The sequence below is a fragment of the Crocuta crocuta genome, unplaced genomic scaffold (genome assembly GCF_008692635.1).
Source record: "Crocuta crocuta isolate KB4526 unplaced genomic scaffold, BGI_CrCroc_1.0 scaffold580, whole genome shotgun sequence".
Lineage (NCBI taxonomy): Eukaryota > Metazoa > Chordata > Mammalia > Carnivora > Hyaenidae > Crocuta > Crocuta crocuta.
Window position 1 is genome coordinate 4,302,631 of NW_027527940.1, and position 25,730 is coordinate 4,328,360.

The 25,730-nt window shown below is 36.3% G+C and overlaps 1 protein-coding gene across 1 annotated transcript in view; it reads left to right on the plus strand.

Annotated features, from left to right (window-relative positions):
• PPP2R3A (protein phosphatase 2 regulatory subunit B''alpha) overlaps positions 1-25,730 on the plus strand; it is a 163,132-nt gene that overhangs the window by 96,583 nt on the left and 40,819 nt on the right. Inside the window, exons 7-10 of the mRNA XM_077752333.1 lie at positions 1,304-1,390; positions 5,097-5,253; positions 8,787-8,835; positions 9,283-9,372. Of these exons, the coding sequence (XP_077608459.1) occupies positions 1,304-1,390; positions 5,097-5,253; positions 8,787-8,835; positions 9,283-9,372 (383 nt within the window). The remainder of the gene's footprint in view (positions 1-1,303; positions 1,391-5,096; positions 5,254-8,786; positions 8,836-9,282; positions 9,373-25,730) is intronic.

A 25,730-nucleotide genomic window follows, 5' to 3' on the forward strand; every position in this document is an offset into this window, starting at 1 on the left:
TCAGATCATGGTCACAAGTACACTCTGGTCTTATTTTTACCTCAAGAGTAAAACTTACTAAAATAAACATATCTTTTATAATAATTTTGAATATAGCTACCCTTCTCTCTTTTATGTTTTCTGTACACTTTATATGCCATCTATCTATAAATTGTAACAGTACTGATATATATGAAATACTAATTAGAGGCCTTTCTTGGGTTGGCATCCATCTGCTGTTTACAATGCTGAATAGTTATTCAATTAGTTACAAATCCAACCCATATGTCTCTATCACAGGTACAACGTGAAAGTCTTTGTTACACAACTCCCAAACCTCATTAATTTATCAAGCAGTTTTCTAAGGAGGACATACAGATAGCCAACAGGTACAGGAAAAGGCCCTCAACATCACCAGTCATCAGGGAAATGCAATCAAAACCACAATGAGATATCACCTAACAGACTATTAGAATAGTCTGTTATAATTTAATATAATTAATAATAGTCTGTTATAATATAATTGTAGAATGACTATTAACAAAAAGACAAGAAAATGACAAGTATTGTCAAGTAAAATTGTTAAGAAAACACTGTGGCCTCCTCTCTCCAGGATGGCAGCCTTGTCTTCCTTCTACAATCCTCCCCTACATCACAACACACACGTCGTCAGTCTCAAACACAGTTGCTACCCATTCCTTCCTCTCTCATCCTGTCCACGGTCTTCTCCAGAGTTTTAACAACATCTGTTGTTAAGCTCTTTAAAACCCTAGCTGATAACAGAATTGTTCATGCCCAAGCATGGACTCAGTAGGAGTTATCCCAGATGTATTTGAGTTTCCAGAGAGTCTGGAAGACTGGAAGTCTTTAAGATTCCAATGAATAAGGCTAAAATAACCAGAATAATGCCCTCTTAAATCACACTGTTGGGAGCTATTCTTCTGACCCACCAATTGTTCATCCAAATCAGTGTGTATTTCCTACCTCATTTGCCTTCCCAAAACATCCAGCCCAACAAGCACTGCTTAAATCAGGCATCATTGTATAAGATGCGAGGTAAATAAAATGCCATGTAGGCAGCTGGGAAATGCAGACTTATAGGCAAAGAATATCTTTTTATTCTTCTTGGAATTATAGGGGCAGATGCAAATTACATGGTTAAAGTTTTTAAAATACAATATTAATTCTCATTAGAAATTACACTTAACATAATCAGAAAACCAAAACATAGCTTTTTGTTCAAGATACATTCATAAGATGGCTTTTGGTAAAGTAATAGTTATCTTCAATTTTTTAATTTGGTTTGTTTTCCTTTTGGAACCAGGTTATTCAAAGAATATTCTACACAGTCAACAGATCTTGGAGTGGAAAAATAACTTCGACAGAGATAAGAAAAAGCAACTTTTTGCAAGTAGGTCTCTCATTGGAATTCATATATAAAAAATAATTAAGAGGAGCCTGGGTGACTCCATCAGTTAAGCCTCTGAGTCCTGATATCGGCTCATGTCATGATCTCACAGTCGTGGGATTGAGCCCCGTGTTGAGCTCCGCGCTAGCATGGAGCCTGCTAGCTCCCTCTGCCCTTTCCCCACTTGCTCGCTCACACACACACACACACACGCACGCACGCACGCACGCACACACGTTCTCGCTCTCTCAATAAATAAACCTAAAAAAGCAATTTAAATAATACTCTTAGTTCATTTAACAAATACTTGAGTGCTTACTGCATGCAAAGCACTTTTGTTACTTTCAGTCATTAAGTGTTTATCAGATAACCTGGGATATGTTGGGGGTAACAAAGGTGGAAAACCAGGGATTTTTGTATCAAGGCATGTGGAGTAAAAGAAAAGCGCACAGTCACACCTGAGGAAAATTTCTACAGAAATGGATAACAAATATGCATAGAAGGCCTCACAAAAGGACTGGCATGTGATCTTGACCTTGGAGGATATTGGGAGTTTATCAAAATAAAAAATTAGAAGGGGATTCCAGATAGAGGGAGCAGTATAAGCAAAGGCCCATAAGCATGAAAGTGTCTGAAGTCTAAAACAGAACAGTCTAAAGTGGCCAGTGCTCTGCAGAGAGTGACCAGTGATATAGCCTGACGGGCTGGGTTAGGGAAGGCTTTGCAAAAGGAATAGAAGGATTTCAACGTGATCCTTTTGGCAATGACTCTCTATCCAGCTTCTGCTGAACTGGAGAAGAATATTAAAAATTCCTTTTAAGAAAAAATACATTTCATTTAATTACTTCATTTATTTTACCTAATAAGAAAGTGTTGACCACTAGTGGGAGCCTTTTACTGAAGTAATCTTTATACCTGATTGTTGAAGCTTCTATTAACCTAAAGAAAGAATTGTTCAGAGTTGAAAGGAAATACTTTATTTTCAGTGAATCACACTAAATGAAGCATAGGGTAATAATACCACCTTATGTACTCTTTATTTTTCCCTGTCTTCATCTAAGACAAAGTAATGAAGATTTGGTAAAATGAGCAGCCCATAATACATATACACACCTTTTTTATTCTAAAATGAATAGTAATCATCACAGTCATTGTTATATTTATTAAACACCTGATGCCTGTCTCTCTCATGAGGTAATATGGGATGGGTCAAGATGGCAATAATTCCATAAAAGAGGCTTTACTCCTTGAGAATGATGATAATCCCTCACATTCCTGAAGCTCATTAGAATTTATAGTTTCCAGCATTATTATACTACATATTTTTTTAACTGATGATAAAATTTGAGGCTCAGGTATGGTTGGATGACAGGTAAGATCACGCAGCGAGTTAGTGTCTGAATTGGAAACAGAACTCATATGTTCTTCCTAGAATATGGTTTAATTCTTCCCCATCTCCTCTACCCCTCTCCTTACTCTTCCTATTAATTCATTATTCATGAATGTGTGCTCACAATGTATATGCTCATTAAGCATTCAAATACATGACATATCTAGAATAATCAGCAGGAATCACTGTCTCTTCACCCTGCCATTTCATTCCTTTTCCCAGACAGAACCGACATTATCTGTGGTTTTATTCCCTTATGTGTTTACATGGAGTATACAGTTTTATTTTGTATGGCTACCTTTTTGAGTTTTTTTAATATATGAGATCATTATTCTGTTAATTTTTTTTTTCACTAACAGTATATCTTGACATTCTTTTCACTTCATTCATATAAATCTATCTCATTCTTATGATTCTGCATAATCTATGGTATGGCTCTACTGTAACTAAATTACATATTTCCCTGTAGACACTGAAGTCATTTTCATATTTTTCCTTTGGAAAGATGCAGTGAACATCCTTGTACTTTCCTTTTGTTAAGAATCTTCATAGAATAGGGGCGCCTGAGTGGTTCACTTGGTTAAGCATCCAACTTTGGCTCAGGTCATGATCTCATGGTTCCTGAGTTTGAGCCCCACATTGGGCTCTGTGCTGCCAGCACACAGCCTGGAGTCTGTTTTGGATTCTGTGTTTCTTTTCTCTGCCTCTCCCCTGCTCACGTTCACTCATGCATGTTCTCTCTCATTCTCTCTCTCTCAAAACTAAATAAACATTAAAAAATTTGTAAAAAGGATTTTTCTAGAATAGGCCATTGGAGGGGGAATCTTGGGTCAAATGGTATATGCATTTTCAGTCTGATAGGTGCTGCCAAAAACCTGTACTAGTTCATACGTACACACTCACCAACAGCAGACATCATCTTTTTCATTTTACGACAATCCAATAGGTTAAAATGAGAGCTGCTTCTCAAGATTTTATTGTACATGTTCTGCTTTATACATGTTAAAGAACATTTTATAAAATACAAGCCATGTTTGGAAAACAAAAAAAATCCTATTTTATCACTCTAATACAATTAATAATATTTTTGTATGTGTTTTTCTAGTCTCATATATATATGCGGATTAAATGGATTTTACACAGTTCTTATTGTGTATAATTTTATATTCCATATTTTGCTTTTACCATGTCATGGTTTTCCTTTGTTTCTGTGTAGACTTTATAATTTTTACTGAGAGCAGAATCTTCCATTAAGTAGTTTTATTCTCATAATTTATGTTCTCAAATTGTGAAGGCATGTTGGTTTCCCATATGTATTTTAGAACATAATTTTTATTGAAATAATTTATTTGCATTATGAAATAGTTATCTTTCTTCCTTATGTTTTTCATCTTGAATTCCACTTTATTTTCTAATCATATTGACAATTTTTGTTGTTAAGATTTAGCTAGTATATATTTGTCTTTTTTTAACCTTCCTTTTAAATTTTATTTTAGACTTCTCTCTTATGGATAGCATATACCTAGATCTGTTTTTAGGGTGGGTTGGTTTTTACACTCAATCTGAAAATACTTTAATATTGTGGTTGTTGATATATCTGATCTGACTTCTGCCATCTCATTTTGTTTTTTCTGTTTATATGGTTTCTTATATCTTTCTGAATCTTTCATTTCTGAAAACATCTCTATTTATCTGCTCATTTATAATTGTAAGAAGCCTGGGTTCAACATTATTGTTTCTGGTGTTTTCCATAGGGGCACACAGTGAGTTAGGGGAGACCCCAATTTGCTTCCAGCTTAGAGCCCTGCAGCTCCATCCTCCATGCCTTTCACACCAGGCCACCACACATCAGTACAGTGCTATGCATAGGTCACCTTTATAGTAAATGTGATCGCATTACAAAACCAAACCCTGTATGTAGATTTTTATCCTACATAATAGATGCCCAGTCTTCATAATTTTGGAAAGCTAAAAGCCATGTCAGCTTATGACCATCTAATTCAGCCTCTTATCTGTTCTGGTTTGCTAGTTTGGGGACCTCTGACAGGATGCAGTCTCCTTGGTAACAGTCTTTCCCTTTCCCTGCTTTTAAAGAAATCCTCCACAGCATCTAACCCTTTGCTAAGCATAATATAGAGCTTATAAATGCTTATAGGTTGATCAGTTGATTAAAGGTAGGATGAGGTTGCCTATTACAGTTCCTGGTTTAGTACTAAAACCAAAAATTTTAATTGAATTTAAAACAAAAATTTTTAATGGCCAAAGCTGGTTTTCATAATTTTAAAATAAATTAATGCTTCTCTTCATATTCTGTTTCAGACTCTAGCCCTTTTGGAAGAAGAGGAAGATATAAACCAAATCACAGATTACTTCTCCTATGAACATTTCTATGTTATTTATTGTAAATTCTGGGAGCTAGATAGTGATCATGACCTCTACATCAGCCAGGCTGATTTATCTCGATACAATGACCAGGGTGAGTGTTTTATACTTGTTAAGACTTAACTATTTTGAAGACGACAAGAGTTGTATGAATTGTTATATGAATGGGAAATTCCCATTTCTTAAATTTTTTTATCAAGTCCTCTTTTTTACTTTTTTTATTTTTTGAGAGTGAGTGGGGAGGTACAAAGGGGATGGGAAGGAGGATCTGAAGCAGGCTCCAGAGTGACAGCAGAGTTCAACGTGGGGCTCGAACTCACAAACCATGAGATCACAACCTAAGCTAAAGTCAACCAACTGAGACACCCCAGTGCCCCATCAAGTCCTCTTTAAAGAGCCAAGAATTTTTAAGTGGGAATGAGAAAAGGTATCAATTTTTCATTTAGAAGGTAGGTGTAGGAGAAGAACCTAAGTAAGCAGTTAGAGTCTTTGCTTTGATTAATTAATGAGTCTTTATAGTGTTTTAGTTTAGCTTAGTGTAGTTTGAGAGAGAGAGAGAGAGAGAGTGAGCGAGCAAGCAGGGGAGAGGCAGAGAGAAGAGAAAGAAAGAATTCCAAGCAGGCTCTGCACTGTCAACGGAGAGCCCCATGTGGGGCTCAAACTCAGGTGATTGAGAATATGACCTAAGCCAAAATCAAGAGTTAGCTGCTTAACCAACTGAGCCACCCAGGCACTCTGTGATGTGTATTTTCTTGTGATGAGTTGAGTTAGATCCATTCCTATGTAGAGTTTATTTGAAAGAGAGTATATATACACCCTGTAAGTTTCTTATTTTACAGTATTTATAAACAGACAAGGATGAAAATTTCTAATTTGCCAGTGTTTTCAAGGACTAATAAAAAACTTACTTTTTGGAATTTAGATCCAGAATAGATATTTTCTCTGCAGGTGAATTTTGTGTGCTTTCTTTTATCAGAAAACAAAAATATTATATTTGTCCTTCTCTGCCTGACTTATTTCGCTCAGCATAACACCCTCAAGGTCCATCCATGTTGCTACACATGGCCAGATTTCATTGTTTCTCATTGCCATGTAGTATTCCATGGTATAGATAGACAGAGGAACAAGGGGGAGAAGAATGGCGGAAATGGTGGGGGAATCTTTCCATGTTTTAGCTATTGTGGAGAGTGCTGCTNACAATAAACTATTTGTAAAAAACAAAAACACAAAAAAAAAACAAAAATATTAAATATCACATGATATTACTCCTTTTGTTTCATTTTTACCAGTTAGTAAACTTACAACCTGTTACCTGCAAATATTCTTCCTCAAGCACCAAGATACATTGACTCATTCTTCTTTCACAGGATTGTCCCTGTTCTATTCTTTTTTTTTTTACATTTGTAAGATTTTTAATACTTTAAATTACAAAATTTTTTTTACATTTGTAAGACTTGTAATACTTTAAATTACAGAATTTTTCTTTTACAAATAGTTTATTGTCAAATTGGCTTCCATATAACACCCCGTGCTCATCCCCACAAGTGCCCTCCTCCATGCCCATCTCCTCCCTCCCCCGCACATCCATCAGTCCTCAGTTTGTTNTCCCAATCGTTTATTTTTGCTCTTGATTCCCTTGCTTTTGGGGACCTGTTCTATTCTTAAATGTCTTCTCAGGCACTGCTATTTATTTTAAATCAGCCTTTAACCTTTTAGGTGTAGCAGAGTCCAAATCTTAAATACATTGAATTTCACTTCTGTTATTTGGTATCTCTGTGATTAACTGTTTACATCTTAAGAAAAGTTTCATTCTATATAATGTCAAGTTTCATAGAACTTTCCATATATAAAAAAGGCATCCTTCTCTATTCTCAGGTGCCAACCAGGTATCAAAAGAAAATACTCAGATGTACTTACTAATGAACAAGCATTTTAGTTCTATACCTCCCTTCTTCAAATAGTCATAACCTTGCTGTCACCAGAATAGCATAAAGATGGAGATATTCACAGGTGTATCAGGTCAGCTTTATTAGCTGTATTATTAGATTAACCTTCTAATCACCAGTGGCCAGATCATCTGTGTAACATGAGGTCATGCAAAACCTTATGGGCTCTAAAGCACTCTCTCCAGCTGATACAACCATAATTCTCATTAAGTTCCAAAATATTGTATACATACACATAGCAATTCATTAGAGGCATATTAAAGTGATAATGTCCAGGGGCACCTGGGTGGCTCAGTCGGTTAAACGTCTGACTTCAGCTCAGGTCACGATCTCACTGTTCGTAGGTTTGAGCCCCGCGTCAGGCTCTGTGCTGACTGCTAGCTCAGAGCGTGGAGACTGCTTCAGATTCTGTGTCTCCCTCTCTGTCTGACCCTCACCTGCTCATACTGTCTCTTTCTCTCTCAGAAATAAATAAAAAACATTAAAAAAATAAAGTGATAATGTCCAGAAAAGTAGGCATCTAATAAGCCTGCTTGATGAAGAGGCCACCAAAACTGTGTAATTGCCAACCCACCAAACTGCCCTAAATGGGACAACATGATTTTCAATTTTAGGGTAAACCTTCCAAATTTAAAAAAGACTTTAGCTTTGGAATTAAATATCTGTGCCTTTCCCGTACAGCCCTCTGTTTGTCTATATAGTACAAATTATTAACCCCATAAGCCAATGTTCAACAAAGTCTGGAGAGTCTTTATGTAAGCTTTGTGGCCAGGCATGGCTATACTGACACCCATATTCCCAACATTCTTCAGCCAGATTAATTTTACCTTTAGGTTGACTGTACCTAACTCTGTGCAGAAGAATTAGATGCTGGTAGCTACTGTCTAATGACTTTATCACTTATTTGGAAATTTTCGTGTATGTGCCATTGCCTGGGGCACTTCTTAAAAGAACAGATTCTGTACTCACCAAATCCCTAGGTCTAAGCTCTATTGACATAGCCTTTTGGTAAAACTAAAGGCTTTGGTTATTTTGAACCAACACTGAGGTACACTACTATAGATACTCTAGGATCTACCATCAAAAGCAACATACTATCTTAAAATTGTCTCTCTAAATAAAACTTACTGACGGAATTTCTAAAAATTATATGTATGTTATGTCCTGGACTTTTATGGAATAAAAATATGAGAAAAGTATGTTTATGGTATGTTTAGGTATCTTTTATAAAATTCTGCTTGAAAGCACTCTCCATTGTTTTACTCTAAGTCCCTTATCTTTAGGAGCTGCTGATCAGTTCCCCTTGAATTTAATGCTAGGATAAAATTTGTCTTGTTTTAGAGGAAAATTGTCTTGGATATAAGATCAATACAAATTATATACATTTTTGTCTTAGTTGTCAGGATGTTCAGAACTAACTTGATGCTGCTCAACTGTATTAGTACATCATAGCTGTCAGACATAATCATTTGCCTGTTCTTTTTTAATGATTGATTATGCCACCTCAAATTCTTACTTTCAAAAATATAAATTATATATAAGTAAAAATTTAAATACTCATATTCTCATTGTGGAAGATTATTATATTTTAGCTCATAGCTACTGAAAATAAATTTGCCAAAAGTATCGCCTTTATGGAACATGTTCCTAACTAGCTTTGTACTTTCTTGTTTACATTTAGCTTCATCAAACAGAATTATTGAAAGGATATTCTCTGGGGCAGTAACAAGGTAAGAAAAACCATCTGAGTTTAAAAATGTATTACAGGTAATACTGTAACAATCTCATTTTAGCACAGCTTCCTGCATGTCATGGCTTCATACAAGACAGCAGTAATTCTTTTATATACGGACATTAGTCCTTTACTTAAATACAGGTGAAAGTATTTGATCCTGGTGATTATTTGCATTCAAATTAGAAATGAGACCTCTTTCCTCATACCTGCAAATGTCTTCTGGTTTCACCCTTCTAGGCCACTGAAAACAGGATAGGTTTTGTAACCTTTGTAAGATTTCCAGCCTTCTAATATTTTTCTGTTTATTTAAATTTTAGTTATAGCCTTCTAATTTTTTAACTCAATTTCCAAAGAAGGTGTTGCTTTATTTCTTAGATTGTCATCCTACTAAATTTATCCTAGTAATTGCTGAGGAAACTTTATAATGATATGTTTTCTTCAGGGGAAAAACAGTACAGAAAGAGGGAAGAATGAGCTATGCAGATTTTGTTTGGTTTTTGATCTCTGAGGAAGACAAAAGGAACCCAACCAGGTATGTCTTCTAAGATTCCTTTCCAGTAACATTTAACAGTTGAACAAAGCTTGAAAAATTGATGATGCATATCCAGTGGATGCCATCTTGACCTAGGGGTACCAAGCTGGATTAGACTTAGTCTCCGCCCTCTCAGACTGAATCCATAGTCATAAAATATCAAGAGAAGTGTTTTTACCTCCAGAAACAAATGTGAAGTGACACGTGAGCTGGCCCTGAGGAGTAAGTAGGACTTACTTTATACTTTATATGGAATGTAGGAATATATACTCCGAATTTTTGTTGTTTTATGATCTTGATGGTTCAGAGAGAAATAAGAGCAAATTGTGGATGACTGGTATAGACAAATTAGAATCATCTCTCCCTTTCTTTGGCACTCTCCAACATACCTTGATTTGTAATTGTGAATTTACACATCTGTTTCTTGCCAATACTCTCTTATTTAAGCCAAAAATCTAAGTCCCTCTTTTCTTTTTATTCCCACCTTGTGTGACACAATACCCAATACGTACTGTGTGCTTAGTACCAAGGGAGGAAGAGGCTACAGTTTTTGGTGCTCCTTGCTAGTATAACTGACTCACCTGTGTGCATGTTGGTTGAAATATTTATCTAAATATTGGATATATGGTTTAGAACTCAGTGAAGTAGTGGGGTGCCTGGGTGCTTCAGTGGGTTAAGCATCAGACTTTCGCTCAGGTCATGATCTCATGGTACATGAGTTTGAGCCCCGCATCAGGCTCTGTACTGACAGCTCAGAATCTGGAGACTACTATGAATTCTGTGTCTCCCTCTCTGTCTATCCCTCCCCAGCTCATGCTCTGTCTCTCTCTCTCTCTCTCAAAATTAATAGACATTAAAAAAAATTTTTTTAACTCAATGAGGTAGAAATCTAAGCTATTTCTTGGGCAGCCAATTAGATTATTTTTAAATAACTTTGTTTTCCATTTCAAACAATAATTTATTAATCCATTAGAGACAATTTAGAAAACATGGATAAGCAGAAGAAAATAAATTTTAATTCCAACACTTAGAAAAAGATGCTGTTTAAAAAAGTTGGTATATATTGTACCATCTTTTTCATATATTTTTACATACTTGTTAGACATTTAGATTAGCTCTATTGGATTAAGTCTTAATTAGCACAGACTCCAAAATTTTTATGGATTGCTTTCCAAAACAGTAGTTGCAGCTAAATAGTTGTAACACTCACTACTTTTTTCATGAAAATAAATTTTCCAAGGGTACCTGGGTGGCTCATTCAGTTGAGCATCCCATTTTTTATTTCAACAGGGGTCATGATCCCAGGGTTGTGGGATTGAGCCCTTCATTGGGCTCCATACTGATTATGGAGCCTGCTCGAGATTCTCTCAATCTCTCTCTCGGCCCCTCTCCCCCATTCGTGCTTTATCTCTCAAAAATAAAATTTAAAAGTTTTTAAAAAATAAGTAAATAAATAGATAAATAAATATTCCCAAAATGGAATTGTTAGGTTAAAAGGGCTATAGATATTTTTAAGAGAATTTATAAAAATTAAGTTGTTCTTTAGAAAAATTTTATCATTTTATACCTTTATCAACAAGATACTAAGCATATTAATAACACTAGGTATTTTCCTCTTAAAAATATTTTCCAATTTGATAAATTAAAAATTCACTATTATATTGCATTTCTTTGATTACTAATGAGGCTGCATTTTTTCTTAACATACNCAAAATACATTAGAGTTTTTTATATTTAATATTGAAAATATTAAAATATATATAAATATCTAAAATACATTCAAAAACCTTAATATGAAATTCGTTCATAATTCCCTGACCCATATTTAATATTTGTACATATCCTTCCACTCCTCCTCCTCCCTTTCCTTCTCTCTCCACTCTTTTTCCTCCTCTCTATTTCTCCCTGCACCAAAAGACATACTATGCTAAATGGCATCATATTATATAGATTTGTGACACTTTTTCACATAACAGTATATTTCCATGCCAGTAAGTATGCATGTGTATAATTTATCATTAATTCATTATTTTGATAGCTTAGATTGTTTAAATTAGATCACCTAAATTTCCAAAGATTTGAAGGCTATTCTTTTTTCTAATTCTTGCCTTTTCAATGTTCTATTAACCCTCTCAACAATCTTTTATCTTTCATATTTCCTCAATTATGAAAAAGCTTTCCTCAAATAATTCTAATCCATAGAGAACTAGAAATGGTAATGAAAAGATTAATATAACAAACCATGAATATATAGTTCTTTCTTCTCTCAACTTTAAAAAAAACATAAGTTACATGAAGTAATAATTAGACCAGTGTAGTTTGGGGTTTATAATATATATAGATAGATAGATAGATAGATAGATAGATGTAATATGTATAAAATAATAGCACAAAAAGAAGAAGGAAGAGAATCATATAGGAGTAACATTTCAGTATCTCACTGGAATTAAGTATAAATCTGGAGAAGATTCTAAGAAGATAGAAATGTATATGGCAAGCCCTTTAGAGCAACCACAAGAAAATTAACTCAAAAATGTATAATGAAAAAAATAATTAGAAGTCAACTAAAAATCTATTAGAGGACACCTGGGTGCTTAGTCGGTTAAGTATCTGATTTCAGCTCAGGTCCTGATCTCACGGCTCACAAGAGCCTGGAACTTGCTTTGGATTCTGTGTCTCCCTCTCTCTGCCCTTCCCGTACACATGCACTGTCTCTCTCAAAAATAAATAACCATAAAAAAAAAAAAAACTGTTAGAACTCAGTAAAGGTTGGGGCACTTGGGTGGCTCAGTCGGTTAAGTGTCCGACTCCGGCTCAGGTCATGATCTCACAGTTAGTGGGTTTGAGCCCCATATCGGGCTCTATGCTGACAGCTCAGAGCCTAGAGCCTGCTTCAGATTCTGTGCCTCCCTCTCTTTCTGCCCCTCCCCTGATCACTCACTCACTCTCTCTCTCAAAAATAAATAAAACATTAAAAAAATTTTTTTAAAGAACTCAGTAAAGGTTAAATAAGGTTGCAGGATATAGTATCAACTTATAAAAAATCAATTATATTTCTATGCACAAACAATAAAAAAACAAAAATTAAGGAAATAATTCCACTTATAATACCAAAGAAAATAAAATACCCAGAAATAAATTTAACAAAAGAAGTATAAAACTTTTACTGTGAGAACTATAAAACATTGCTGAAAGAAATTAAGGAAAATCTAAATGAAATGAAGGCATCCCGTGTTCATGGATCACAAAGTTTAAAATTGTTAGAATGGTAGTACGTTGCAAATAGATTTGTAGATTCAAAGCAATTCCTAACAATCCCAGCTACTTTTTGTTATTTGTTGTGGAAATGAAAAAGCTGAATCTTGAATTCATATGGAACTACAAAGGGATCAGAATAACCAAAACAGTCTTGAGAAAAAACAAAATCATAGGACTCATACTTACTGATTTCATAATATACAAAGAAGACAATGTGATACTTGGATAAAGAGAGACATGTAGATAAAGAGTTAGAATTAAGAGTCCAGAAATAAATCCTCACATTTATGGCTAGTTGATTTTTAACAAGCATGCCAAGATAATTCTAATGGGGAAAAAATAGTCTACTAAGAAATGGTGTTGGGAGCTGGATATCCACATACAAAAGAATGAATATGAACCCTACCTCACATCATACACAAAAGTTACCTCAAGTAGATAACAGATCTAAATATGAGAACTAAAACTATAAAACTTTTAGAAGAAAAGTAAATTTTTGTGACCACAGTTTCTTAGATGTGACATCAAAAGCACAAACAGAAGAAGAAATGGATGAATTGGACTTCAAAAAAAATTAAAATCTTTCATGCTTCAAAAGACAACATCAAGAAAGCAAGAAGACAACCACAGCATGGGAGAAAATATTTGTAGATGACATATCTGACAAATGACTTGTATCTAGAATATATAAAAAATACAACTCAATAATAAAAAGATTAATTTAAAAAGGAGCAAAAGAATTAAATAGATATTTCTCCAATGAAGGTATATACATAGACAATAAGCCTGTAACAAGATTCTTGATATCATTAATCAGGGAAATACAAATGAAAACCATAATGAGATACCACGTCACATCCACTAGGATAGCTATAATCAACAAGTGTTGACAAGGATGTAGAAAAATCAGAACCTTCATATGCTGCTATTGGTAATGTAAAGTGCTGCAGCCACTATGAAAAACACTGTGACAGCTCCTTAAAGAGTTAAACATAGAATTACCATATGACCCAGCAGTTCTACTCCAAGGAAGATACCCAAGAGAAATGAAAACATTCACACAGAAACTTGAACACCCATGTTCAGAGCAGCACTATTAATAGCCAAAAGAGGGGTGGCTCAGACAGTTAAGCAGTCACCTCTTGGTTTCAGCTCAGGTCATGGTCTTGTGGTTAGCGAGTTCAAGCCCCACTTTGGGCTCTCTGCTAAGTGGTCCCTCTCTGCCTGCCCCTACCACGTTCACTCTCTCAAAAATAAAAAAATGAACATTAAAAAAGATAATAGCCAAAAGATAGGAACAACCCAAGTTATCCATCAGCTAATGAATGGATAAACAATTATGATATATCCATATAATGAAATATTATCTGGCAGTTGAAACAATGAAGAATTGATGCATACTAAAACATAGTTGAATCTTGAAAACATGCAAATTAAACGACAACAGTCACAAAAGACAACATTTTGTATAAATACATTTACATGAGCTGTCCAAAATAGTGAAATCTACAGATTTAGAAAATAGGTTAATGGTTGCATAGGCCATGCTATTATATAATGTGCTTGTTTTAATCAAAATTTTAAATTAAAAAAAAAATGAGGGACCTAGGGGAAAATGAGGAATGAGTGCTAATGGGTATGGAGTTTCTCTTTGGAGGTGATGAAAATTAATTGTGATTGTTACACTACTCTATGGATAAATGAACAACCACTAAATTATACATTTTAACTGGATTATTTGTGTGACATGTGAAATATACCTCAATAAAGCTGTTTAAAAGAAAAAGAGTTGAAATAATTCAAAATATATTACCTAACCATAATGGAATTGATATAAAAATAAGAAAATAACCATAAAAATAAGAAAATGATGACTGGAAAATCTCTACACACTTGGAAATTAAACAACACGCTTTTAAAAAAATATTTTTTAATGTTTATCTTTGAGAGAGAGAGACAGAATGTAAGCAGAGGAGAGACAGAGAGAGAGGGAGGGAGACACAGAATCCAAAGGAGGCCCCAGGCTCTGAGCTGTCAGCACAGAGCCCAACACAGGGCTCAAACTCAAGGACCACAAGATCATGACTTGGGCCGAAGTCAGATGCCCAACAAACTGAGCCACCCAGAAACCCCTAAACAACACACTTCTAAACAACCTATGGTTCCAAAAATATGTCTGGAGAAATTAGATATTCCAAAGATAGAGGAGTGATATAAATCATATATACACTGTACATAAAGGTAATGACTTAAATGAAAAGGACCAATTCCTTTAAAGTCACAAATTAACAAAGCTTATGCAGGAAGAAATACATAACCTGAATAATAGTTAAGGATTCCACATCCTAGCAGTTAAGGAGATAAACATGCAAATATGCTATCTCATATAACAGACCATACATCATAGTGATAAAGAGCCCAGGATTTGGAGTGATACAGAAAATTGATTTCATAGTTTAAAACTTTCTGAAGAAAAAATCTGTCAGCTCATAGATTTCACTATTAGAGTTGTCTAAACATTTGAAGATGAAATACCAAATTCTGCACCACTTCTTCCAGGAAACAGAAAAAGAGGGAACAATTCCCAACTCATTCTATGATGCCACTGTTACTTTTATACCAAAACCAAACACATGCACAAACAAACAAACAAACTACAGTCCAACATCTCTCCTGAAGACAGACTCAGAATTCATTAACAAAATAATAGCAAATCAAAGCTCAGCTTCTCTAGCTCTGCAAAAAGTGCTGGTGGTATTTTGATAGGGATTGCATTAAATGTGTAGGCTGCTTTGGGTAGTATAGACACGTTTTAAGTGTGTGTTCTTCCAAGCTATGAGCATGGAATGCTTTTCCATTTCTTTGTTTTCTCTTTAATTTCTTTCATAAGTGTTCTATAATTTTTAGAGTACAGATCTTTTACTTCTTTGGTTAGGTTTATTCCTAGATATCTTCATGTTTTTGATATAATTGCAAATGGGATCAATTCCATGATATATTTTTCTGCTGCTTTATTATTGGTGTGTAGAAATGTAAAAGGGTCGCATTCAACCCAGTGTTTAAAGCAGCATTATCAACAAAAGCCAGACTATGAGAAGAGCCCAAATGTCCATCGACTGATAAAGGGATAAAGATGTGGTGTAAATATACAACGGAAGATTCCTCAGCTATCAAAAAGAATGAAATCTTGCCATTTGCAACTATGTGGATGGAGCTAAAATGTATTATGCTAAGCAAAATAAGTCAGTCAGAGAAAGACAAATACCATATGATTTCACTCATATGTGGAATTTAAGACACATAACAGATGAACATATGGGAAAGCCAGGAGAAGAGAGGGAAACCACAAGAGACTCTTAACAATAGAGAACAAACTGAAGGGTTGATGAAGGGAGGTGGGTAGGAGATGGGCTAGATGGGTGATGAGCCTTAAGGAGAACACTTATTGTGTTGAGCACTGGCTACTGTATGCAAATGATGAATCACTGAATTCTACTCCTGAAACCAATATTGCATTGTGCGTTAGAATTTAAATTAAAAACAAACAAACAAAGAAAAAACAGCTTTTCAACCTCTCAGACCCCTCTTCCAGAATCAGCAGATACACCAAAGGAAAGATGGCCCCAAATGCTATGCTCCTCCTCTCTGGGTTTCCTTCTAGGCCTGGATGCTATCATCCTTCACTTCCCTGTTAATTTAGCCCACTGCCTTCAAACAGTACTTTTCCTCCAGATTTCATTAATGGGAGAGTAAATCCAAAACATTTAGTTTATCATTACTAGAAGCAGTACTCTTCAGGTCAACTTGTCATATCTTGAGATCCATAACTGGATCTCTACTTAAAGGAATATCACCAAAGGAGGTTTTTAGGATCAGAACCTTTTTTGTGTGCACCCTTTTCTGACCTGCCTCTTGCCTTTCTTCTATTTAATACGCTAAACATGTTAAGGCTTCATTTTTTTGCTAGGTGGCAGGTGTTTTATTGGCAATGGCTTATTTAATCCTCATATTGAAGAGGTTTTGGGGTGATGGTGGGGTGGTCTAGGGCCGACGGCCAAGAAAGAATTCTTGAAGATGTCTTTAGTGCAAAAAGGTGATTTTATTAAAAGATGGGGACAGGACCCCTGGGCAGAAAGAGCTGCACTGGGATTGTTAACAGTGGCTCCTTATATACTATGAAGTTGGGGAGGTAAAGTCGAATGGGAGGCCTCCAGAGGGACTTTGATATGCTAAAGAAGACTCCTAAGATACCTGAGGCTTTGATCTTGTCAAGCTAAGGTGGTTTTTCCCTGTAGCAGAGTCTTAAAATTAGGACACCACGGGATTCCTGGAGGAATGTGGTACTCTGTATTTGCCTCAAGTATTTGTCAATGGGCTGCAGTTGAAAGGAAATTTAATTTCATCTCTATTTCCTTTTTGCTTTTGTTCCCCATATCACTATGGAAGGGTGATGTTGGGGCCCAGGTAAGCTGAGTTTATAGGTTTCTGGAGATTAGACTCTTGATAAGATTGCCTTTTTCTTGTAATTTACTAAGATATTTGTAAACTGATAGAATCTCATGTCCTTTATCACCTCGATCTCTGTCAGCTGGCCATTTGTTTTCTTTCCTTTGTCCTCAGCCCATCCCAAACCCCCTCATCAATACCACTATAAATTTAGTGGTCCTATATTACGATTGAGGAAACAAGATCTGAGACCTCGCACACCTAGTATGTGACCTAGCTTGGATTCAAATCCAGGTCTTTATGACTCCAAATCCTGGGCTCTTTATCAACAATGATGTATGGTCTGTTATATGAGACAGCATGTTTGCAGTGTTTATCTTCTTAACAACTAGGCTGTGGAATCCTAAAGGAGTTCTCTTGGTGTCCTGAAATGCTTAAGAGACTAAAAATTAGGCCAGTCATGAAAGAAAGAACTCCTAATTTTGACTTGTTGATTTTTCCTTGGCTTCTATTGGCACTTACTAGGCACCCTGTGTGTGTATTGTCAGTGCTTCATATTGCCTTACTAAATAAGAATGTGAGCAGAAGACAGTTAAGCCTCACTGTTAAAAGTAACAAGGGAATGGGTGCCTGGGAGGCTCAGTTGCTTAAGCTCCCAACTTCAGCTCAGGTCATGATCTCACAGTTTGTGGGTTCAATCCCCATGTCAGGCTCTGTGCTGACAGCTCAAAGCCTGGAGCCTCCTTCATATTCTGTCTCCCTCTCTCTGCCCCTCCCCCACATGTACTCTGTCTCTCTCAAAGATAAACTTAAAAAAAAGAAAAGTAACAAGGGAAATGTCTGTACATCAAAACCAAACTCTTATGTAACAAAATGTAATAAGCAACACTTTGCAGAAATCAAGTTTGTACCTTATGAAAGACATGGGTGGAAATTTGTTTCTTAAAAAAAGTAATACTAATGAAACTGTGATGAGTGCTGTGTAAAATACTACTTATAAAATTCAGATCTTGAGTCTTTCCTATGCCTAGTTCTGTCAGAGTTAAATAAGGGAATTATCTTGAATAGATTGTTTTTTGTGAACAGGCTCTTGCAGTCTTCTTTTGGTAAACTTTAACCATCCTTCTGTTTATCGTTTTTGTTGTTTTGTTTTTTATCACATTCTGCTTCTACCTTGGGTTTTTAACTAGGTGTCCTCACCAGCAACTATCTCATTCACCTTTATGTCTGAGGGGACTAGGCCAGTGCCTTTGAAGTTATAAGCACTAACATATTTATACTGAATATTCAAGGGAATGTATATTTAGCTAATCCCTAAGTAATAATGGGGCTTCCTCTAACTTTCTTCTTCAGTGGCTTACAGAAATTAGCAGGGGTAAGAAATGTTTGGTCCAGAAATTTATTTCATTTGGCCTGAGGACAGGGGCAGGAAGTAATCCTGTTTGTATCTACAGTTGTATAATTTGTCATGAATATAATTATGCTTTAAAACCAAAAATTGGTGGCAAATATAGTAAAAATTTAACATTAGTTCTCTCTGGGTAGTTATTCCTTTTATGTGCTTTTCAGTTTTCCCATTTTCCTACAATGGATAGTCATTACTTCTAGACTCTGAGGAAATACTGCCTTTAGTAAGGAAAGAAAAGGAAAGGAAATCTGCATTGGAAAAGAAAAAGCTTTAGAGAGTATCTGGTATTTCCAGTAAGAAAATCCTCTCTGAACATGTCCTGTATGTGTTTAACCAGGCAGCCAGCCTCTGCTGCTAACCTTTCAGGGACAAATAACTGTCTACTAAGGTATGTTGTTCTATTTTTCTAGCTCTAAGCCTAAAAAAAAAATCTCTCTTTTGTACATTGATCCTTTTATGCTAATTTTTTTAAATTTTTTAACATTTATTTATTTTTGAGAGAGTGAGACAGAGCATGAGTGGGGGAGAGGCAGAGAGAGAGGGAGACACAGAATCTGAAGCAGGCTCCAGGCTCTGGGCTGTCAGCACAGAGCCTGATGCAGGGCTCAACCCCATGAACCAGGCTAGCACCAGTGGACCTAGCCCCTAGGCCCACCCCAGTACCAGGCCAGCCTCCATGGACCCAGGCTCCAGACCCACACCTGTAGCTCCAGGCTCACTCCAGCACCAAGCCAACCCTCACAATTCCAGGCTCCAAACAATCTACTGCAGAACTGTCGTCCATATCCATCCAGCACCAGGTTGGCCCCTAAAGCCATAAGCCTGCCCTAGTACCAGATCAACCCCTAGCACCCCATCTCCAGGCTCTGGCAAAACCCAGTAGACTTCAACAGAGGCCAGTCCCCATAGACCCATGCTCCAGCTCCACCACTTTACACCTGTATTTCTGGCATCACAGACCCATTCCAGCAACACCCCACTCCTTGCAGACTCAGGCTCAAGACCCACTTAACTACCAGTTCAGCCCCTGTGGACCCAGGGACAGGCCTGCTCACCTGCTGGCCTGGGCCTCCTGAGGACTCCAGCCATGAACTCACCCATAGACCTCATCAGCTGCCCAGAATTTCTGAACAGACAGACTGCCAAAGGGCTTTGCCTGCCAAAGTCAGTCTTTAAAGACTGAAAGAAGGGCACCTGGCTGGCTCAGCTATTTAAGCATCTGACTTCAGCACAGGTCATGATCTCATGATTTATGAGTTCGAGCCCCAAGTTGGGCTCTGTGATGACAGCTCAGATATAAATAAGTAAATAAATAAAATACATAAATAAATAAATATATATATAAATATATAAAATGAAGACTGAAAGAGTTGGGCTCTGTACTGACAGCCAGGACCTGGAGCCTGGTTCAGATTCTGTGTTTCCCTCTGTCTTTGTCCCTCTCCTGTTCTTGTTTGCTCATGTTCTCTCTCTGTCTCTCCCCCTCCCCCCTCTCTGTTTCTCTCATAAATAAATAAAATTAATTAATTAAATGAAGACTGAAAGAGATACCTACTTCTTCAGATGCAGAGACAACAATGGAGTGTCACAAAGATCACGAATAACCAAGGGAATGTGACACCACCAAAGGAACAAAACAAAACACCAGTAACTGACCTTAAAGAAATTGAGATCTGCAGACTGCCTCACAAAAAATTCAAAAGAATCATCTTTTTTTAAAATATTTTTTTAATGTTTTATTTATTTTTTAAATGTTTTATTTATTTCTAGGAGAGAGAGCGAGAGACAGCATGAGCAGGGGAGGGTCAGAGAGAGAGGGAGTCACAGACTGAAACAGGCTCCAGGCTCTGAGCTGGCAGTCAGCACAGAGCCCGACGTGGGGCTCGAACCCACGAACCGCGAGATCATGACCTAAGTGAAATTCGGACGCTTAACCGACTGAGCCACCCAGGCGCCCCTGATTTATTTCTGATAGAGACAGAGAGAGAGACAGCATGAGCAGAGGAGGGTCAAAGAGAGAGGGAGACACAGAATCCGAAACAGTCTCCAGGCTCTGACCTAACTGTCAGCACAGAGCCTGACATGGGGCTCAAACCCACGAACCGTGAGATCATGACCTGAGCTGAAGTTGGATACTTAACCAACTGAGCCACCAAGGTGCCCCTTTTTAAAATATATTTTTTAATGTTTTATTTATTTCTGAGAGAGAGAGAGACAGCATGAGCAGAGGAGGGTCAGAAAGAGAGGGAGCATCTTTTTTTTTTTTTTTTTTTTTTTTTAGTTTTGCTGATTTATGTTGAGAGAGCCAGCTAGGGGCTGGTGGGGGAGGGGGCAGAGAATGAGAGGATCCCAAGCAAGCTCCAGCACAGAACGTGATGTGGATATTGAACTTACAAACTGTGAGATAATAACCTGAACTGAAACCAAGAGTCAGACCCTTAACTGATTGAGCAACTCAGGTGCCCCTGAAAACAATCAGTGGACCCTGAGAGAAAACAGAGAACTAAGCAAAATCAGGGAAACAACATGATGAAAATGAGAAGTGCAAAAGAGAGAAACCATAAAAAACAGCCAAACAAATTCTGGAGCTGAAGGACAAATAACTGCACTGAAAAATTCCACAGAGTGCTTCATCAAAAAATTCAAGCAAAAGAAGGAATCAGTAAGCATGAAAACAAGTCAACTGAAATTACCCAGAGGAAAGAAAAGAAAAAAATAATGAAAAAAAGGGCAGAAGCTTACAAGACTTATGGGACACCATTAAAAGAAACAATAAACACATTATGGGAGTCCCAGAAGGAACAGATAAAGAAAAGAGAGAAAATTTATTTAAAGAAATAATGACAGAAAACTATACCAATCTGGAGAGGGAAATGAACATCCAGATCCATGAAGTCCAAGGAACCCCAAACAGATAAAATATAAAGAGATCTTCAATAAGACACATTATAAGCAAATTCTCAAAAGTCAAAGACAGAATTTTGCTCCCTCTGTCTCTGCCCCTCCCCCTGCTCCCTCCCTCTCTGAGAAATAAAATAAATGTAAACAATTTAAAAATTTTTTTTAAAGGAGTGAGGAGTGACTTAGGCTCAGGTCATTATCTCACCATCCTGGGTTCAAGCCCTGCATCGGGCTCTGTGCTAACAGCTCAGACCCTGGAACCTGCTTCAGATTCTGTGTCACTCTCTTTCTCTCTCTGTGTCCCTTCCTCACTTGCACTCTGTCTCTCAAAAACAAAACACTTTAGAAAAAAAATTTAAGTCAAAAATAGAATTTTGAAACAGCAAGAGAAAACTGACTCAACACATACAAAGGAATCCCTAAAAGATTTCTTACTTGACTACCTTGTAGACCAGGAAAGAGTGGGATGATATATTTAAAGTGCCAAAAGAAAACACTGCCAACCAAGAACACTATAGTTGGCAAGGCTATCCTTCAGAAATAAAGAAGAGATAAAGACTTTCTCAGTCAACCAAGATCTGTGGGAGTTCATCACAGTAGACCTGCTTTACAAGAAATGCTAAAGAGAGTTCTTCAAGCTGAAAGGAAGAATGCCAACTAACATGAAAACATATGAAAGTATGAAACTTATTATAAGGGCAAAAATAAAGTCAAATTCAGAATAATACTATAAAAGTGCTTAAATAATTTTTAAAAGACAAAAGTATCAGAAAAAAAAGTCTATAATAATTTGATACTAGATATACAATAAAGAAGAAAAATAAATTGTGACATCAATAACAAAATGCTGGAGAAGAAATTAAGGCATTCACATTTTATATGCAATTGAACTTGTTATTATCAACTTAAAATAGATTGTTATAACTATGTTTTAGATAAACTTCATGTTAACCACAAAGAAAAGTAGATACACAAAAGATAAGAAGAAAGGAACCAAAGTATACCACTGCAAAAAAAAATCAGTAAATGATGAAGGATCACAGCAAGAAAGGAATAAAAGAAATACACAATAGTTGAAACCAATTTAAAAACATGGCAATAGTAAGTGCTTACATAAAAATACTTTTTTCTAAAATTTTTTTATGTCTTTTATTTTGAGAGACAGAGACAGGGACACCTGAGTGGCTCAGTCGGTTGGGCGTCCAACTTCAGCTCAGGTCATGATCTTGCAGTCCGTGGGTTCGAGCCCTGCATTGGGCTCTGTGCTGACAGCTCAGAGCCTGGAGCCTGCTTTGGATTCTTTGTCTCCCTCTCTCTGTGACCCTCCCCCGCTCACACTCCATGTGTCTCTCTCTTTCTCTCTCAAGAATAAATAAAAACATTTTAAGAAATTAAAAAAGAAAAAGGACAGAGCAAGTGGGGGAAGGGCAAAGAGAGAGGGAGACACAAAATCTGAGGCAGGCTCCAGGCTCTGAGCTGTCAGCACAGAGCCTGATGCGGGCCTCGAACCCACAGACTGTGAAATCATGAGCTGAAGTCAGGCGCTTAACTGAGCCACCCAGGCGCCCCAAAAATAATTACTTTAAATGTAAATGGATCAGAATAGCCAATCAAAAGACACAGAGTGGCTAAATGGATTAAAAGACAAGGTCCCACAATATGCTGCCTACTAAAGACTCATTTTAGCTCTAAGGACATACACAGGCTAAAAGTGAAGGGATGGGAAAAAATCTTCCATGCAAATGATAACCAAAAGAGAGCAGGATGACATTACTTAATATCAGACAAAACAGACTCCAAGTCAAAAACTGTCACAAGAGACAAAGTCAGCATATAATGATAAAGGAGTCGATTCATCAAGAGGATATGACAATGATGGATATATATGTACCCAACAACAGATTACCTTGGTGTATAAAGTAAATATTAACAGAACTGATGGGGAAAATAGCAATACAATAATAGGGGACCTCAGCAGCCCACTTACAACAATGAATAGATCATCTAGACAAAAAATTAGGAAACAGCAGACTTGAATTCTAGACCAAAAGGACCTAACAGACATATGAAGAACATTCCATCCTACAGCAACAAGATCCATATACATTTCATGCACACACACACAATTCCCCAGGACAGATCATATTTTAGGCCACAAAACAAGTCAATAAATTTAAGTAGATTGAATTATAACAAGTATCTTTTCCAGCCACAGTGGTATGAAACTAGAAATCAGTAGCAGGAGGAAAACTGCAAATATGTGGAAAGTAAAAACACCAATTAATCAAGAAATCAGAAGGGAAATAAAAAAGTATCTTGAGACAAAAGAAAATGGAAACAAAATATATCAAAACTAATGGAATGCAGCAAAAACAGTTCTAAAAGAGATGTTTAATAAATGCCTACAGTAAGAAAAAAAGAAATAAGCAACCTATCTTTACACCTCAAGAAACTAGAAAAAGAACGCACTAAACCCAGAATTAGCAGAAGGGAGAAAATAATGCAAATCAGAGCAGAAATAAATAAAATAGAGACTAGAAAGAGCAGCAGAAAAAGATCAGTGAAACTCAGAGTTGGTTTTTTGAAAAGATAAAACTGACATATAGTTAAGTAGACTAAGAGAAGACTCAAATAAATTATAAGTGAGAGAAGAGACATTATAATTGATACATAGAAGTAAGATCACAAGCTACTATGAAGATTTATATACCAACAAATCAGATAATGTACAAGAATGGATAAATTCCTAGAAACCTACAACCTACCAAGACTAAATCGTGAAGAAATAGAAAATTTAAACAGACCAGTAATGAGGAAGGAGATAGAATAAGTAATCATAAACCTTCCAAAAAACAAAAGCCCTAGACCTAATGGCTTCATTGGTAAATTCTACCAGTTAGAGAAAAATAAAATGCCAGTGCTTCCCAAACTCTTCCCAAACACTGAAGAGGAGAGAACACTTCCAAATTCATTTTATGAGGCCAGCAGTACGCTTATACTAAAACCATATAAGGACACTACAAGAAAAGAAAATTATAGATCAATTCCCTTGATGAACATAGATATAGAAATTCTTAACAAAATACTAGCAAACTGAACTCACATTAAGAGGATCAACACCATGATTAATTGGGATTTATCCCTAGAATGCAAGGATGGTTCAACATATACAAATCAGTAAGTGTGATATACCACATTAACAGAAGTGTAAAAATGATACTATCCACTCCATAGATGCAGGAATAGCATTTGACAGAATTCACACTGTATTCATGACTCAAACACATGCGCACATGCACACACACACACACACACACACACACACTGGGTAAAGAAAGAATGTACCTCAACAAAATAAAGGCTGTGTAGATGTTCACATCTAACATCATGCTCAGTAGTGAAAGCTGAAAACTTTTCCTTTAAGATCAGGCAAGGCAAGGATGCCCACTCTTGCCACTTTGATTCAACTGGAAATCTAGCTAGAATTTTTAGGCAAGACAAAGAAAAGGCATCCAAAGAAGAAAGGAAGAAGTAAAGTCTTTTCTGTTTGCAGAGGAGATAATCTTACACAGTTGACCCTTGAACAACACAGGGGTTATGGGTACTGATCTCCCATAAAGTCAAAAGTCCACATTTAACGTCTGACTCCCTCAATATTTAATGACTAATATACTATGATTGACTAGAAGCTTTACTGAGATATCCGGGGGAAAAAACACAAACCCATGTACAATAGCATCAAACAATTTTTTTTTTAATGTAGAAAGACATTTAACGAAGGAAGTCAGAGATCTGTACACTGAACTCTATAAAATAATCTTGGTGAAATAATTTGAATAGGACACAAAAAAAAAATAGAAAGCTACCCCATCTTCATGCATTAGAAGAGTTATATTGTCATAATTATTTTAATAATGAATATTATATATGATACTGTTAAAATACAAAGCTCTCTACAGATTCAATACAATTCTTGTCATAATTCTAATGACATTTTTCACAAAAGTAGACAAAACAATCCTAAAGTTCATTTGGATCCATAAAAGAGGGAGAAATGCAAAAGCAATCTTGAGCAACAAGAACAAAGTTAGAGGCATCATACTACCTGATTTCAAAATATACTACAAAAGTATACTATTCAAAAGCATGATACTAACATAAAAATCTAGACCACTGCACCAGGGTAGAGAGCCCAGAAATAAGACAACAGTGGTGCCGTGAACACACATGGGGGATAGGACAGTCTCTTCAGATGTAAGGCTTGTAACTATAAAACTATGAGGAAAAAACACAGAGAACAAGTTTCTTGACATTGGTGTGTGCAATTTGATTTTATATATGACCC